Here is a 16,596-nt window from a genome sequence, read left to right on the forward strand (position 1 = left end):
GAAAGTTGAGAGTCCAGAGGTCTCCTTTCATTTTAAATAGTCTCTGTCCCTTGTTGTAGTTGTACCCAACAGGTACAACTTCCTTTAAAATTTCTGGGATTTTCTATGAATCTGATTTGTGTTATTCTGTGTCCCAAAAGCTACATCATTATAACTCTTTTTAAGACAGACCTCTCCCTATTTTGGTTGTGTCTGTCTGCTGTGGCATATATTCCTTCTAGCTGCTTAGAGGCCATTGTGTCTGGTTGAGTCAGCTAGGCATGGCTTTAAATTTTTCTGAATTAGAAGACAATTGTATAACCTTCGGTTAGGCAAAGTTCATATATATGATTTCTAAAGTATTATCTGTAAAAAAAAATGATAAATTGGACCTTATCAAAATTAAAAATGCTCTTTTTTAAAAAAGTATTCTTTGAAAGATATAGATATAGATTAGATATAGATTAAGATATAGAAATAAAACAATGGGAGAAAATATTTACAAGTCATAGAGTAGATAATAAATGTGTATTCAAAATATATTAATATAAAGAGCCCCTAAATCTAAGAATGGATGTGAGAGTTGGACTGTGAAGAAGGCTGAGCGCCGAAGAATTGATGCTTTTGAACTGTGGTGTTGGAGAAGACTCTTGAGAGTCCCTTGGACTGCAAGGAGATCCAACCAGTCCATTCTGAAGGAGATCAGCCCTGGGATTTCTTTGGAAGGAATGATGCTAAAGCTGAAACTCCAGAACTTTGGCCACCTCATGCGAAGAGTTGACTCATTTGAAAAGACTCTGATGCTGGGAGGGATTGGGGGCAGGAGGAAAAGGGGACGACAGAGGATGAGATGGCTGATGGCATCACTGACTCGATGGATGTGAGTCTTGAGTGAACTCCGGGAGTTGGTGATGGACAGGGAGGTCTGGCATGCTGCGATTCATGGGCTCGCAAATAGTTGGACCCGACTGAGCGACTGAACTGAAATCTAAGAAATTAAACAACTCAAAAGGGTAAATGATTTGAACGCACATTTCACCCAAGAAGTCATTTGAACGGCCAAAAAGCACATGAAAAGATGCCCAACAGCATTAGTAATTAGGGAGACGCAAATTGGTACCACAGTAACACCCCATTCAATTCAGTTCAGTTGCTCAGTCATGTCTGACTCTTTGCGACCTCATGAACTGCAGCACGCCAGGCCTCCCTGTCCATCACCAACTCCCAGAGTTTACCCAAACTCGTGTCCATTGAGTCAGTGATGCGATCTAACCATCTCACCTTGTGCTCCCCTTCTCCTCCTGCCTACAGTCTTTCCGAACATCAGGGTCTTTTCAGATGAGTCAGCTCTTCGCATCAGGTGGTGCCAAGTATTGGAGTTTCAGCTTCAACATCAGTCCTTCCAATGAACACCTGGTTCTGATTTCCTTTAGGATGGACTGGTTTGACCTCCTTGCAGTCCAAGGGACTCTCAAGAGTCTTCTCCAACACCACAGTTCAAAAGCATCAATTCTTCTGCGAGCCCTCTTTATAGTCCAACTCTCACATCCCTACATGACTACTGGAAAAACCATAGCCTTGACTAGACGGACCTTTGTTGGCAAAGTAATGTCTCTGCTTTTGAATATGCTGTCTAGGTTGGTCATAACTTTCCTTCCAAGGAGTAAGCGTCTTTTAATTTCATGGCTGCAATCACCATCTGCAGTGATTTTAGAGCCCCCCCAAAATAAATTACACTAGCTGAAATAAAGTCAACATGAGACTTCCATAGAGGTCCAGTGGTTAAGACTCCTTGTTTCCATTGCAGGGTTCGATCCCTGTTTGGAGATCCCAAATGCCCCGGATGGTAAGATATGGACAGACTGGAAACCTTATACATTGCTGGTGGGAATATAAAATGGAACAGCTACTTTGGATAACAATTTAAAAGTTTAAAATAAACTTAACCATATGATACAAGCCATAAACTCTCCATTTTAGATTTTATCCAAGAGAAATGGGAACCTATTTCAACCCAAAGCAAGTGTAACAATTCAAATTTTAGCTAGGAATGAATCAACAAAATTTGTAATTTCATATGCTGGAATACTATGCAACAATAAAAAGGAATGAACTACTAGTACATGCTACAACATAGATGAACTTCAAAAACATGCAGAATAAAAGACGCCAGGTCCAAAAAATTGCATTATTTTATGATTCTATTTTTTTTAATGCTCATAAAGGAAAAACTACAGAGACAGAAAGCAGATGAGTAGTTACTTGAAGATTGATTGCTGATGGGCGTGAATGATATTTTGGGGATGATGGGATTCGTCAAAACTGAATGGTAGTGATGGTTTGACAGCTGTCTAAATTTACTAAAAATTATTGAAGTGTACATTTAAAACCTTGCTAGTGGAAGGTTTTTAATGCTTCCCCGGTGGCTCAGACGGTAAAGCATCTGCCTGCAGTGCGATCCCTGGGTTGGGAAGATTCCCTGGAGAAGGAAATGGCAATCCACTCCAGCACTCTTGCCTGAAAAATCCCATGGACAGAGGAGCCTGATGGGCTACAGTCCATGGGGTCGCAAAGAGTCAGACACGACTGAGCGACTTCACTTTCATACTTAAAACCAGTGAATTTTATGCTGTGTGAATTAGGCCATAATAAAGCTGCTAAATTTCTCTATACAGATGAAATACCATACTGGTGAAAACTTTGCAGTTATTACAACTGTTTTTTAAGCAAGGGGATATAAATTGAGTATCCAAACTTTTTTCTTCATGTGTTTTACGTGTTATATTTTATAATATTATTGTTATATTTTGTAACATTATTCAGTCTGTTGCTGAAATAAATTCATGTCATTTACACATTATTTGATGAATTTAGAATAACATTCAATTTATTAAATTCCTTTTTCCCTCCCTTCCTCTCATCTCCCTTCAGAACCATATCCCTCCTTTGCCTTTGTCTCCCTTCCCCTCCCCCCCACCACCAAGATACAAAGTGAAAAAAGCTTGGAGGTCTGCCATGAATTTGCAGTCAAAAAATATTTCCTGATCTGTTTGGTTAAAAATGACATTCATTGGTTCAGGAATTTATAGGCATTGTGTTGTTTACTGACTACTGTGGTGAACTAAATGGACAAGGCCCCCTTCGTCATTATATCAGAGCTTACAGTCTGATGTATTGGACACCATACCAGCCCAGGGTGCTTTGGGATTCTATCTGAGAAGGGAACAGTCATATCCAGTTAGGATGATTGGAAAAGGTTTCATGACACAGATAACATGTCCAGTGGGCATTAATCGATTTCTGTTGACAGAACAGGCAAGTTTGGTTGCACGGTTGCTCTAGAGAAGATAACATGAACAAAAAGCACAGACCTTGTTTGAAGAGAAGCACATGGTCCTTCATTTTTGTTTTAGTTCTGTTTTCCTCCTCTTGGTCATACTGTAATTGCTATCTATAAATAAAAGTTCCTGCAATTTATAAAATGCACCATTATTTTATATATCACACACAAAAAAGCTTTTGATTTTGATTTTAAGATGCTTCCTAAATTCAGAAACTTTAAAATGTACAAAAAGAATCTTAAAAGTTTTTAATTGTGGAAAAATACATATAAAAATTGCCACCCTCTACTTTTTAAAGTGTACAACACACTCAGTATTGTGCAACCGAATTAAATTACTTAAATATGATAGGAGTTTATTTTTCTCTCATATGTAAGTCTAGAAGTATGGTGTCTCTGTAGTCATCTGCAGGCTTTTTCTAGTTTTCTGCTTATCTCTAAACTGTAGTCTTCAGTTTCATGATACAAGATGGAGTCCAGTCATCCTGACCACATTTCAAACAACATAATTGATGGAGGAGTAAAGAAGGGGCACACCCTCTCTCATTAAGGACACTCTAAGCCCCCGATACTGTACACATCACTTTTTCTTATATCCCGTTGGCCAGAACGTAATGGGAGATAAAGTCTTTCCACACAGCCATGTGCTAGCTAAAAACTGGGAATTCTGTTACTCTAGATGTGTAGAGAGGATATTGGGGGATACCGGTAATCTGTGCCAAAATGTGTATTAAATTTTTATTTCCTCTATAATGCTTGAATAATATAGGTCAGACCTTTTAATTTCTGGTTTTTGGAGCTGTTGGCTATACTTTACTTTAATCAGCAGGGGTCACTGTTGAGAAAGTGTTTCTTTTCCTATTTCCTTTATTAAACCCAGTTGCCATTTCCCACTCAGATCCTGGATTTAAAACCTCATGAATTGGTTTCCTGTGTCTTTGTTGTGTGCTGAGCATTTAAATTCATTATGTTAGTAAACTAATTCCCCGAGTTTGCCAAAGATTTCAAAACTGATCAGGAAAGCTAAAATAATAGCCAAAAAATGCTTCTTCATTCTATTCAGGAGCTCTTTGTTATAATTACAGTTTATGAAAAGTAGTTTCACAATTATATTTCTCAACTAGGTAATTTATAGAAAAACAATTACAGTTTTACACAGAGCAGTAATAAATGTTAATGTATGAGAAACCAAATCACTTAGATTTTTAAAAACCTGAATATATAAGAATGTCCTATCCCTATATACAGGGGATATATTTATATCCCTTATATAAATATATAAGAATGTCCCTCCCTGTAACAGGAGGGCTATTACAGTGTCTGTTTGTTTAGGGGATGATATCCTACCTTGAAACAAATAATTGAGAGAGAATACTATAGTTGCTCTCATGTTCCCATACCACCCCCATCCCCACATCCTTGTAATTGTTTGCAGATAGATTATTAAAATATGTAATTATATATCCCTGATGACTCAGACAGTGAAGAATTTGCCTGTAGTGCAGGAGATGTATGTTCAGTCCCTGAGTCTGGAAGATTGTCTGGAGAAGGGAATGGCAACCCACTCCAGTATTCTTGCCTGGAGAATTCTATGGACAGCAGAGCCTGGTAGCTATAGTCCATGGGATCACAAAGAGTTGGACATGACTGAGCAACTAACACTATATATCCACACATTAATATGAAACAAGATAACTAAGAATATCAGATGTTTGAACAGTGACTTCTCTAAAACAATAATATCTAAAGCCTTCACAAATTTTTCTAATTGATATATCCTTGGTCTAGACATCTTTATATGTTGTATGAGAAATCTAGATTTTGGATTCAGCTGCAATAGTAAGATGTCTAAAACATACATTCTATTGCTTCTGTGATCATGAACTAGAGTGAAAGCCATTTGGATTTCCTCGGAAACATCTAAAATTAATGTGTGTCTACCTCTAGGATTATTTTCTAAGTTCCATTGCTATGTCACTTTAAATAATAAAATATTCTGTGTGTTAGAACTGTGATTTCGTAAGTTCTGGGGTCCTCAATCCATTTTTTCTGGTTCATTGGTTCTCAGACTTCAGGAAGCATCAGTATCACCTGGAGGGCTTGTTAAAATACAGGTTGTCTCTCTTTTCCCTCCACCACATCTGGCACCCTGTTTCTGATGCTGTAGATCTGGGGTACAACCCAGTTCAGTTCAGTTCAGTTCAGTCGCTCAGTCGTGTCCAACTCTCTGCAACCCCATGAATCGCAGCACGCCAGGCCTCTCTGTCCATCACCAACTCCCGGACTTCACTCAGACTCGCGTCCATTGAGTCAGTGATGCCATCCAGCCATCTCATCCTCTGTCGTCCCCTTCTCCTCCTGCCCGTAATCCCTCCCAGCATCGGAGTCTTTTCCGATGAGTCAACTCTTTGCATGAGGTACTGGAGTTTCAGCTTTAGCATCATTCCTTCCAAAGATATCCCAGGGCTGATCTCCTTCAGAATGGACTGGTTGGATCTCCTTGCAGTCCAAGGGACTCTCAAGAGTCTTCTCCAACACCACAGTTCAAAAGCATCAATTCTTCAAGAACTTGCATTTCTAACAAGGTCCTGTTTGATGCTGATGCTGTTATTTGACCACAGTTTGTGAACCACTGATCTTTGTCTACTTGGAGTAGGATACATGTATGCAGAAGGAAGAGGAGGGAAATACAAATCTGGACCGGTGTCTTATACACATGATCTTTCCCAGGTAGTCCCAGAACACTATTCCTTTTCTTCTTGACTTTTTCATATACCTCATGTTCATATAGAGACAACAGCGTTTGGCCTATTTAAGCTGAAGAAGTGAAGTGAAGGTCACTCAGTCGTGTCCGACTCTTTGTGACCCCATGGAGTATACAGTCCATGGAATTCTCCCAGCCAGAATAGTGGAGTGGGTTACCTTCTCCAGGGGATCTTCCCGACCCAGGAATCAAACTGGGGTCTCCTGCATTGCAGGCAGATTCTTTACCAACTGAACTACTAGGGAAGCCCATTTAGGCTAACTTAGGGGAAAAAATTGCCACTGGGTGTGATTTTTGTTCCTTTTTTAAAAAAATCTAGAGTTGTACAAGTTGTGTGAACAATACATAGCAGATTTTTATTATTTATCAGTTTAATTATTGTCTATATTCAAGTGAGCAGAAAGTGCCTTGCTGGGTATTCAGTTAAATACTTTGAATATACAAGATAAAGAGTTTAGCATTTCTACTATAAAAGTGATTATCTTTTATATTTTGTGGATTTGAGTTGGGCATAGTCTGTTATATTTGGTGCTTTAGTGATATTTTATACTTACAAATTTAATTTTTTCCAAAGATCTCAAGCTTAAGATACATATTGTATGCTAAGAAGTCCGCCAGGCAGGTCTCAACTTTTGATACATTTAGCTGTCTTTGCAAGACATTGTTATTTATGTCATCAGCCCTAGATTATTGAGGGTATACTTTATAACTCCTTCATGCATTCTTTCCCATAAGTGTACCTAGAGAAGAATGATGATGGAACTTCCCTAGCAGTCCACTGGTTAAGACTCCATGCTTCTGCTGCAGGGGGCATGTGTTGGATCCCTGCTGGGGGAAGCTAAAATCCTGCGTGGTGTGGTCCCCAAAAAACGAATAATCATAATAGTCAAGAGTCTTAGAAAATTAGAAACAGTGAAATTTGAGATTTGTTTAGGAAGAAATATGATGACTTCATTTTGAAAGACTGCTTTACCAAAAAGGAGTATGATTTTTTCCTTAGTAACTTCGTTAATGGATAGAGATTTTAGGGAAGCAGATTCTTCTTTAATGTCAGGTAATTTCCTAAAGCTTGTGATTGTCAGTCGGTAGCTTTATTATAACATAGTGTATTTGCTGCACTAAAACTTGATAGATGATCCAGCTTTCCATCAGCAATTCTGTAGCTTCTTTAAAATTCCTTTTTTCTCCAGCTTTTTTTTTTTCATTTCCACTGCCCCTATAATCTTACAGAGATCTGTATCATCTTTTACTTCAACTATAATTTTAACATATTTCTAGCTTATCTCCTTGATGCCAGTCCAAATTTAGTATTTGCTTATTTTCATGTTCTTCATTGTAGAGCAGGAGACCCTTAAGTACAGAGATAACATCTTACTGTCTTTGTATTTCATTGCCTAGAAAGGTGCCTAATACTTACAAGATGTTCAGTAAATGTTCACTTCGTGAAGTCAAGAGGCGTCTATGTAATACTTAATAGGAGGGACTGAACATACTCCTCAGTTTCAGTGACATGTGTGTTGTCTTTTCTGACTTTTTATTGGATATATAGGTATTTGATTTTTAATGTAGCTTATTAGACAAGCTTATAGTGGAAGAAATTGTGAGTCTGTTTAAAAGTACCCATTGTGAGTTATTTCATTAATTTGAACGATCCTTTGTGCATCCAGAATGCATATGGTTGTGGTTATGAAGCATTATTAGTTTTCTGCATGATTCATAAAACTTGAAAGAGAATGTTCCCTATCCTAGGTTTCTGAACAACTCCATGAACAAATAAATATGAGTTAGATATGGAAAATAACCTTGCCTTAAGGTTTTTCAAATGGTCACTCTGTACTGATACAATTTTAAGCAAGTAAGCTTTTTGTAGCTCAGTTTCCATATATGTAAAATGAAGATTAAGGGTCATAAGAAGGTTCAATCCATTAATACATAAAAAAAGACTAACGATAGCACCTGGCACATAATGTCATCCTTCTGGCTGCTATTAGTTAGCTTTTTTCTAAAGATAAAGATAGAGAGCAAATTAAATGTCTGACATTTTTTTAGCCTAAAGAGTTTCTGAAAATATGACTTTGGTTATAACATCTGTTGTACTTATTCTCTTCTCTCCTAAGAGGATTACCTCTAAACTGTTGAAGTGAAGTGAAGTTGCTCAGTCGTGTCTGACTCTTTGTGACCCCATGGACTGTAGCCTACCAGGCTCCTCCATCCATGGGATTTTCCAGCCAAGAGAACCAGAGTGGGTTGCCATTTCCTTCTCCAGGGGATCTTCCTGAGCCAGGGATCGAACCTGGGTCTCCCACATTGTAGGCAGATGCTTTACCGTCTGAGCCACCAGGTGGTAGTCTAAACTGTTGAGTTAAACATAATAAAATGTTAAGTAGCACTTGACACAATGATTTTGTTTTTGCAGATGTTCTCAAATAGCGATGAAGCTGTAATCAATAAAAAACTTCCCAAAGAACTCCTATTACGGTAAGTCTAACTTTATGGTGGTTTTCTTGTTGTGTATCACATTTACCTGTTTAGAATAATCTTAAGTTTTTGCTCATTTTTGTGTATCTTTAGGATCTGGATTATCTGAATTTTAAAATTTATTGATGCCTTTATTAAACAGTTTTATCCTAGGAATTACAGCCTTTTAAAAATTTGCTTGAAACTTTCCTCTTTTACACTCAGGGTTTTATTAGAGTAGCATAACTGAAAAAAGCACATTCTCTTTGCAAAACGTTGGAAGTTACTGTGCTCAGGGGCATCTTCTTGCTCATAGCTGCTACTGCTGTCTAGCCCATAACCAGTCCCTGCTTCAGGATGAAAAATACCTTGCTCTAGTGCTGGTAAAGAGTTATTTCTGGCATTCCTAAGTATTTGCATGCTGAGTCCTCCACTAGATTGCAAGATCCTTCGAAGCAGGGATTAAATCCTAGGACTTAAACTTTGAAAATGTTAAGGAAAAAAAAGAAAGAACTGAATTGAACTTGAAATGGATTTTTTCCACAAAAGTAAAAATATGAGCTGGTTGACTATAGTTGAAAGAACATCCTAGACTACCAGAGCCACTGGAAAATGCACTCTGAATATCTTGAGTATCCCATAAATTTCAGTGAAATTTTAGCTCTCTTAAAGAAGAATATTTTAAAAACAGGTTATGTTCTTCATTGTTACCATAAACTGAGTACATTAAGACACACTTATTTTTAATATTGGGCTTCCCAGGTAGCGCTCCCTGCCAATGCAGGAGACTCTCAAGAGACCCAGGTTTGATCCTTGGGTTGAGAAGATCCCCTGGAGTGGGAAATGGCAACCCACTCTAGTACTCTTGCCTGGAAAATTCCATGGACAGAGGAGCCTAGCAGGTTGCAATCCATGGGGCAGCAAAGGGTCGGCTATGACTGAGCGATCATGCTGTGATCATACTGTGTTTATGTTTTTATATTTTATTAGAGTTTTTCTGTTTTTGTCATGAAACTCAGATTTCTTACAGTGGTCTACGAGACCTCTCATGTTGTGTCAGGGGAATAATATGATCTGGTTTATATTTTTAAAGAATTAGCCTGGGTACTATGTGCCAGCCAGATTGGAAGATTGGAGTGGAAAGCAATAAGAAGGCTATTAAAGAAATCTAGGCAAGAAATGAGGGTAACACGGATAACATCTTCTGTAATTCTTTACATTGCACCATTGCCTGCCCTGGCCCTTTCCAGCTTTAGACACCATTTCTCATTACCCTCCCACTCCCTCTCCTCCTTTCTTTTTTTAGATATAATTGACATATAATCTATTAGTTTCAGGTATACAACATAATGATTTGATATTTGTTTATATTGCAAAATGGCGGTCCAGTGGTTAAGACTCCATGCTTCCACTGCTGAGGGTACAGGTTCAATCCTGGTTAGGAACTAAGATCCTGGAACCCACATGGTGCAGTGAAAAATCAATAATAATATATGCAGCAAAAAAAAATAATACATTATAAAATGATCACCACAGTAAATATAGTTAATATCCATCACAACCCATAGTTAAAAATTCGTTGGGTTTTTTGTTATTGTTTTAGATGATGTATATTAATGAGATCTTACAGTATGTTTTTCTCTCTGTGACTTATTTCATGTAACATAAGTACCCTCAAAGTTCATGCAGGTTGTTGCCTATGGCAAGATTTCCTCTTTTGGGGGTGGAGGGGCAGCTGAATAATATTCCATTGTACGTGTGTATATCACATTTTCTTTATCCATTCATCCATCAGTGGAAACTTAGGTTGCTTCCATCTCTTCAGTTCAGTTCAGTTCAGTCACTCATTCGGTCCAACTCTTTGGGACCCCATGCACTGCAGCATGCAAGGCCTCCCTGTCCATCACCAATTCCCAGAGTTTACCCAAACTGATGTCCATTGAGTCGGTGATGCCATCCAACCATCTCATCCTCTGTCGTCCCCTTCTCCTCCTGCCCTTCCTGCCCTCAATCTTTCCAAGCATCAGGGTCTTTTCCAGTGAGTCAGCTCTTTGCATCAGGTGGCCAAAGTATTGGAGTTTCAGCTTCAAGATCAGTCCTTCCAATGAACACCCAGGACTGAGCTCCTTTAGGATGGACTGGTTGGATTTCCTTGCAGTCCAAGGGACTCCCAAGAGTCTTCTCCAACATCACAGTTCAAAAGCATCAATTCTTTGGCGCTTATTTATTCAGTTATTTATAACGGTATAGACTTGTGGATATGTGTTTTATTTTATGAGTCATATTGTTACTGTCATTACTTATTGGTCAGATTTTTTGTGTGGCTTCTAAATTTGTGGGTGTGTGTATTTGGAATTTCATACCATGTCTGTGTATTAGCTGTTTTAAAAAATACAGTTTAATAAGTAGCATAGACTATTTGGCTTGGTTAGATTTTTAAGTTACATTATTTGATCCAACATGTATCAGTCTACAAGGGGAAAACTTGTGTTGCTAGGGCCAAATTCAGAGCCACAGCCAATTTACCAATGAATTAAGGAAGTGTTCTTGTCTTTTCTTAGCTGTAGCTTACTTTAACTTACTAATTTTCCTCCTTTCCTTTTGAAACAAAGTTTATTAGTAATGCTCCAGCAGGCTGGAATCCATTGCTTGCATAATGTGAAATTCAGTTAGAATTGACAGTACTTCCTTTCAGAGCAGAACCATGTGCATATCTTTAGGAGTACCTCTTGGAAAATGAATGTCAGTGTTTATAAGACAGAGACTCTTCTGTTTTCCAAGAGCTAATGTAAAGTGACTCGTTTCTCAGGATTCCTTCTGAGGATGATATTGATAACTTTAAAAATAACCTGAGTGGTAAGTAAGACTGTTTGAACCCACGTATGCCCTTTTAGCTATAAAACAATGAAATTTTCAGAATGAAGATTATTATTATTTACAAGAATCTGAAACTTTCTTCATTAATTTTTCGACTCTTGGGGTGTTGACTCATATAATTATCATGTAATATGTGTATGTATGAGTTGGTAGATGAGTTTTCTGAAGTTAGATGGAAAGAATGAATTGGCTGGAGTTGTTTGTCTAAAATAAATAATCATGCTGTATTGGGTCCCCTGGAGTACTCCTAAGTTTGATGATTTTCTGGGAGGACTCAAGGCTCAGCATATAGTCATACTTACAGCTATGATTTATTACAGGGAAAAGATACAAAGCAAAGTCCACCTGTATGTCTATCCAACATATTGTACTCTTTTCCTCCTAGAAATAAAACTTCGCTTGTTTCACTAAAAAAGGAGGGGGGGGCTGAATGGAGTGAAATAGGAAACCAGGTTTTGCCTTTAAGAGTCCTTTCCCAGTGGAGTCACACAGGGTGTGCTTAATTCCTCCAAAAATAAGTTACAACAAAAAAGTAAAATGTCTACCAGGGAAGCTTATGGGGAATAGTGGAAAACGTCTGCAATCCAAATTCTCAAATGCCATCCAAGGTGCAACAGTGCAAGCGACATTTGAAAAAGGGCCTTTCTAATAAGGATAGGCCTGCTATGTTAACTCTTTTCTGTATACATGCTGTCTTATTATATTCTATTCCAGGAATCTTACAACACTGATGATATCTAGTATTTTCATTCACTTTAATTGCCAAAAGTTCAGGGTGGATAGGGAAGTGTGTTTTCTTACTTTTAAGGGCATATTGATTAAGAACATCAACTCTGAAATCTGAACACCTGCATTTTGTCATTTACTAGCTGTAAACTGAAGATTTTAGTACCTACCTTTTAGGAAGGTACTAAAATCCTCCCTAGTGACTTAGTGGTAAAGACTTGGCCTGCCAGTGCAGGAGAGGCAGGTTCAGTCCCTGGACTGAGAAGGCCCCTTGGAGAAAGAAATGGCAAGCTACAGTCCATGGAGTCAGGGAAGATTTGGACACGACTTGGCAACTAAACAACAATAAACAAGGATCAAAAGGGTTGATAAATATAAAGTACTTGCTAGAAAGCGTGCTCAGCACATAGGAAGTGCAATAAAATGTCATGTATATTACTGTTAATTCTATTTTTTAGTCATACACCATAAAATGATGTAACTAGATACTCATACTACCAAAAGTGATCATCTCTCACCTTTAAGATGCATTGGCAGATGTTCCTGAATCAAAGAACAGATGTTTCTGAATCAAAGAAATTGCTCTTACTGACCATTTCGTTTTTTAGTCTTCTCAGTTATCCAGAACAAATCAGAGAAACAGAAAGCAAGCTGGAAGATCAAATCTGCGTTTTACTTAAAGGATGCATGTCAGCTATTTCTCAGTTCCCATTTACTCATTATTTATTTTTTTAATTAAACACAGTTAACACAAATTCAATTATGAATGTCAGTAAATAAAAATGGGATCAGAAGAGTTACGTTGGTAGAAGGTCCACTGAGTTTATTATTAGCAATCTGGCAATAAGAGAGAATATATAAAAACTAATTTTAAAAGCAAGCAAAAGCAGGGAACTTTTCTGGTGGTTCACTGTTTAAAGCTCTGAGCTTCCAGTTCAGGGGGCACCTGGTTGGAGAATTGAGATTCTGTGTGCTGCACAGTGTGGCCTAAAAAAGGAAAGGAAATGAGAAAGAAAAAAAAAAAAGAAAACCAACAAAAACGAACATGTAGGATTGAGAAGAGTAGTGGTTCCCAGATGGGAAAGGTATAAAGAGGGGTTGGTCAACTGTATGGTGAATTAATGGAAAATAAATTTTGGGTGGTGAGCATGTTGTAGGGTATACAGAAGTAGAAATACAGTGTTTTATGCATGAGGCTTACACAGTGTTATTAATCAGTGTTATATCAATTAAAAATTAATAGTAACATTCAAAAATATTACAGTACAGGGTTGTTTATTTAATGAAGAGAAGTTTTAGTCACTTAGTTACTCATGAGGATTTTACTGAATAGAATGATAATTGATGTTCTTTATGAAAGCCACGAGATACCAAAAAATAATTAAATTATGTCCCCTTAAACCTTTGCAGGGGGCAGGGATTCACGTGATACATTTTGTTTCATCACCGATTTTTAACACAGTAGTTACATACATGACTCTTTATAAATATAAGCATGTGTTTAGGCTGTTTTTTACCATACCAGTATGCATGATGCATTTTCATTTGAGTTTGCTACTGCAGTTTCCTTGCTGAGAGAATAAAAGAAGTGTATTTTTATTCTACATTAGCAGAATGCTGAAGTTCAATAATTACTATAGGCCTCATTCTTGTCCTTTGTAGTCCTTCAACTTTCTTTTAAAGAATTTGTTTCTGTAGAGCAGTTGTAGGTTTACAGTGAAACGAGAGGAAGTTACAGAGGTTTCTCATGTGCCCTCTTCACACATGCAGGCTTCCACCCCCATTATCAACATAACCCACCAGGATGTTTTTTGTTTATTTGTTTGTTTGCCAAAGATGAACCTATATTAACACCTTATAATTATCTTAAGTAAATTAGTTTACCTTAAGGTTCACTCTTGGTGTTGTAGATTTTATGAGGTGAAGTGAAGTCGCTTAGTCGTGTCCGACTCTCTGCGACCCCATGGACTGTAGCCTACCAGGCTCCTCCATCCTTGGGATTTTTCCAGGCAAGAGTACTGGAGTGGGTTGCCATTTCCTTCTCCATAGATTTTATGGGTTTGTACAAATGTGTAATAACATATCCATCATTACAGTATCATACATAGTGTTTTTACTGCTGTAAAAATCCTTTCTGCTTTGCCTGTTTATCTCTCTCACTTTTCATCCTTGTTGTTGTTCAGTCACTCAGTCACCTCCGACTTTTTGCGACTCCATGGACTGCAGCCTGGCTTCCCTGTCCTTCACCATCACCCGGAGCTTGGTCAACTCATTGAGTTGGTGATGCCATCCAGCCATTTCGTTCTCTCTCGTCCCCTTCTCCTCCTGCCTTCAGTCTTTCCCAGCACCAGGGTCTTATCCCAGGCAACCACTTTTTTTCCTGATCTCCATAATTTTGCGTTTTCTGGAATATTACATAGTTGGAATTTCCTTAAACCTTATTATAGGAGGAGACATGCAGTGTACCAAGCATTATGTTGGATATAGAAATAAACGGGACTTTTTGTCCTCAAGAAACTCAGTGAGTAGTAGAAAAGACTGACAGGAAAATAATCAGTATGAAGGTATAATGGAAGTTTGCCTAGAGCAAAGCTCACGTGTAGGACATTACAGCTAACCTTAGAGAGTTCAGAAGATGCTTCCAAAGAAATGAGACATGAGCTGAGTCATAAAGGGGTAGGTAGTGATTAACTGGATGTTGCAGGAGAGTAAGAAAGAAGAGCATTTCAGATGAGATTATTGTTTCCTTTTTGTGGACAGAGGCAAAGGGTTTTTGATTCAGGTATGCTACAAAGATTTGAAGCTCCAGCTCTTTTGCATAATACATAGTATTGTAGTTTAGGATTTTTTTCCCCTAAGGCTTGCCTGGCAAACAAACTCTTCTTTGTGATATTGTTTATATTGAAGAATTCATGAACTTTGCATGTCTGTTAATAAATTGGATGCTGCCTGCCTCAAACTTCATCTCTTGCCTGGTTTGTGTGTTTCTTCATAATTGCCATTTGTTTGTTTGTTTTTTGGCTATGCCATGTGACATGCGGGATCTTAGTTCTCCAACCAGGGATGGAACCTGTACCCCCTGCAGTGAAAGCAAGTCCTAACCACTGGACCACCAAGGAAGTCCTGCCATTTGCTGTTTTAGTATTTCCAAGCCTAACACTCCGTTGCCTGGAGGAACTACAACAGCAGTAACAAAATACTCCTGGGGAGTGAATTGGCTGTTTTATTTTAGTTCTGTTAGAGACTTCAACTCTTGCTTGGCTCCAAATTTTCTTAGCCAGTAACAACTCTCCACTGTTGCCTTGTTGTCTTGGTGAAAGTTACTCAGTTGTGTCTGACTCTTTGTGACCCCATGGACTACAGTCCATGGAATTCTCCAGGCTAAAATACTGGAGTGGGGAGCCGTTCCCTTCTCCAGGGGATCTTCCCAACCCAGGGATCGAACCCAGGTCTCTCACATTGTAGGCACATTCTTTACCAGCTGAGCCAGGAGGGAAGCCCTGATATCTTGGTAGTGATGGACTATTAATAAGATATGTATTAGGCACATTGCCTTTGTATAGGTTATTTATGTATGTGGACACAAAGCTGTTTGTCTTTTGAGACTGAGAGCCACTTGACTCTGTGAAGATACTATTTTTTTTTCAAGTCCTTTTTGTCTTCTTATCATTATACATCCTAGTACACGAACTCCCACCAGGCTCAGCTTGATGTTGTGGGGCCAGTTTTTAATAGCCCTAAAGTCATGACTCTGTCACGATTGGGGCCATCTTGAGGACCAAGGAGCATGAGTATCCTGGGAATATAACCCTAGAAGGAAACATTATTTGGAAAATAATCTTTTAACAATCTCTTTGTTTTCTGAAGTTTGTGTTTTCTCTGTGTTAATTGTGTTATTGTTCAAGGCTTGGGTACAGGAGTTAGCTTGCAAAATACAAGATGACCCAATTAGATATATATAGCTGATACTAAGCCAGTGGTTTATTATTTGTATTTTTACTTCTTGCCACTCCCTTGAGTTTTAACATATTTTTCACTTGTTTTTTTCCCCTTTTTGTTTTTAAATTATTTTAGATTTACTGAAAAGATTCAGAAGTAGTTCAAAGAAATTCCATAAAACTTTTACTTGGATTCCTCAAATGTTAACCTTTGACCATACTTACATTATTTTTTTCTTAACTATTTGGGTTAAGTTGCAAACCATACTTTTTACCCAAGACTTCACTATGAATTTTCTAAAATCAAAGACTTTCTCATTTATAAACACAGTACAGTAATTGAAATTGCTGTAATTTTGAAATACACGTTGATGTGATACTATTATGTAGTCTATAGACCTTAGGCAATGGCACCCCACTCCAGTACTGTTGCCTGGAAAATCCCATGGACGGAGGAGCCTGGTGGGCTGCAGTCCATGGGGTCGCAAAGAGTTGGACACGACTGAGCAACTTCA

The 16,596-nt window shown here is 38.1% G+C and overlaps 1 protein-coding gene across 2 annotated transcripts in view; it reads left to right on the plus strand.

Annotated features, from left to right (window-relative positions):
- The window catches only part of FBXL20 (F-box and leucine rich repeat protein 20), a 95,471-nt gene that overhangs the window by 46,525 nt on the left and 32,350 nt on the right, over positions 1 to 16,596 (plus strand). For both annotated transcript variants that reach the window (XM_040245496.1, XM_040245497.1), the window contains exon 2: positions 8,500 to 8,561. In XM_040245496.1, coding sequence (XP_040101430.1) covers positions 8,500 to 8,561 — 62 coding nt within the window. The remainder of the gene's footprint in view (positions 1 to 8,499; positions 8,562 to 16,596) is intronic.

The sequence above is a fragment of the Oryx dammah genome, unplaced genomic scaffold, assembly GCF_014754425.2.
Source record: "Oryx dammah isolate SB20612 unplaced genomic scaffold, SCBI_Odam_1.1 HiC_scaffold_8, whole genome shotgun sequence".
NCBI classification, from domain to species: Eukaryota; Metazoa; Chordata; class Mammalia; order Artiodactyla; family Bovidae; genus Oryx; species Oryx dammah.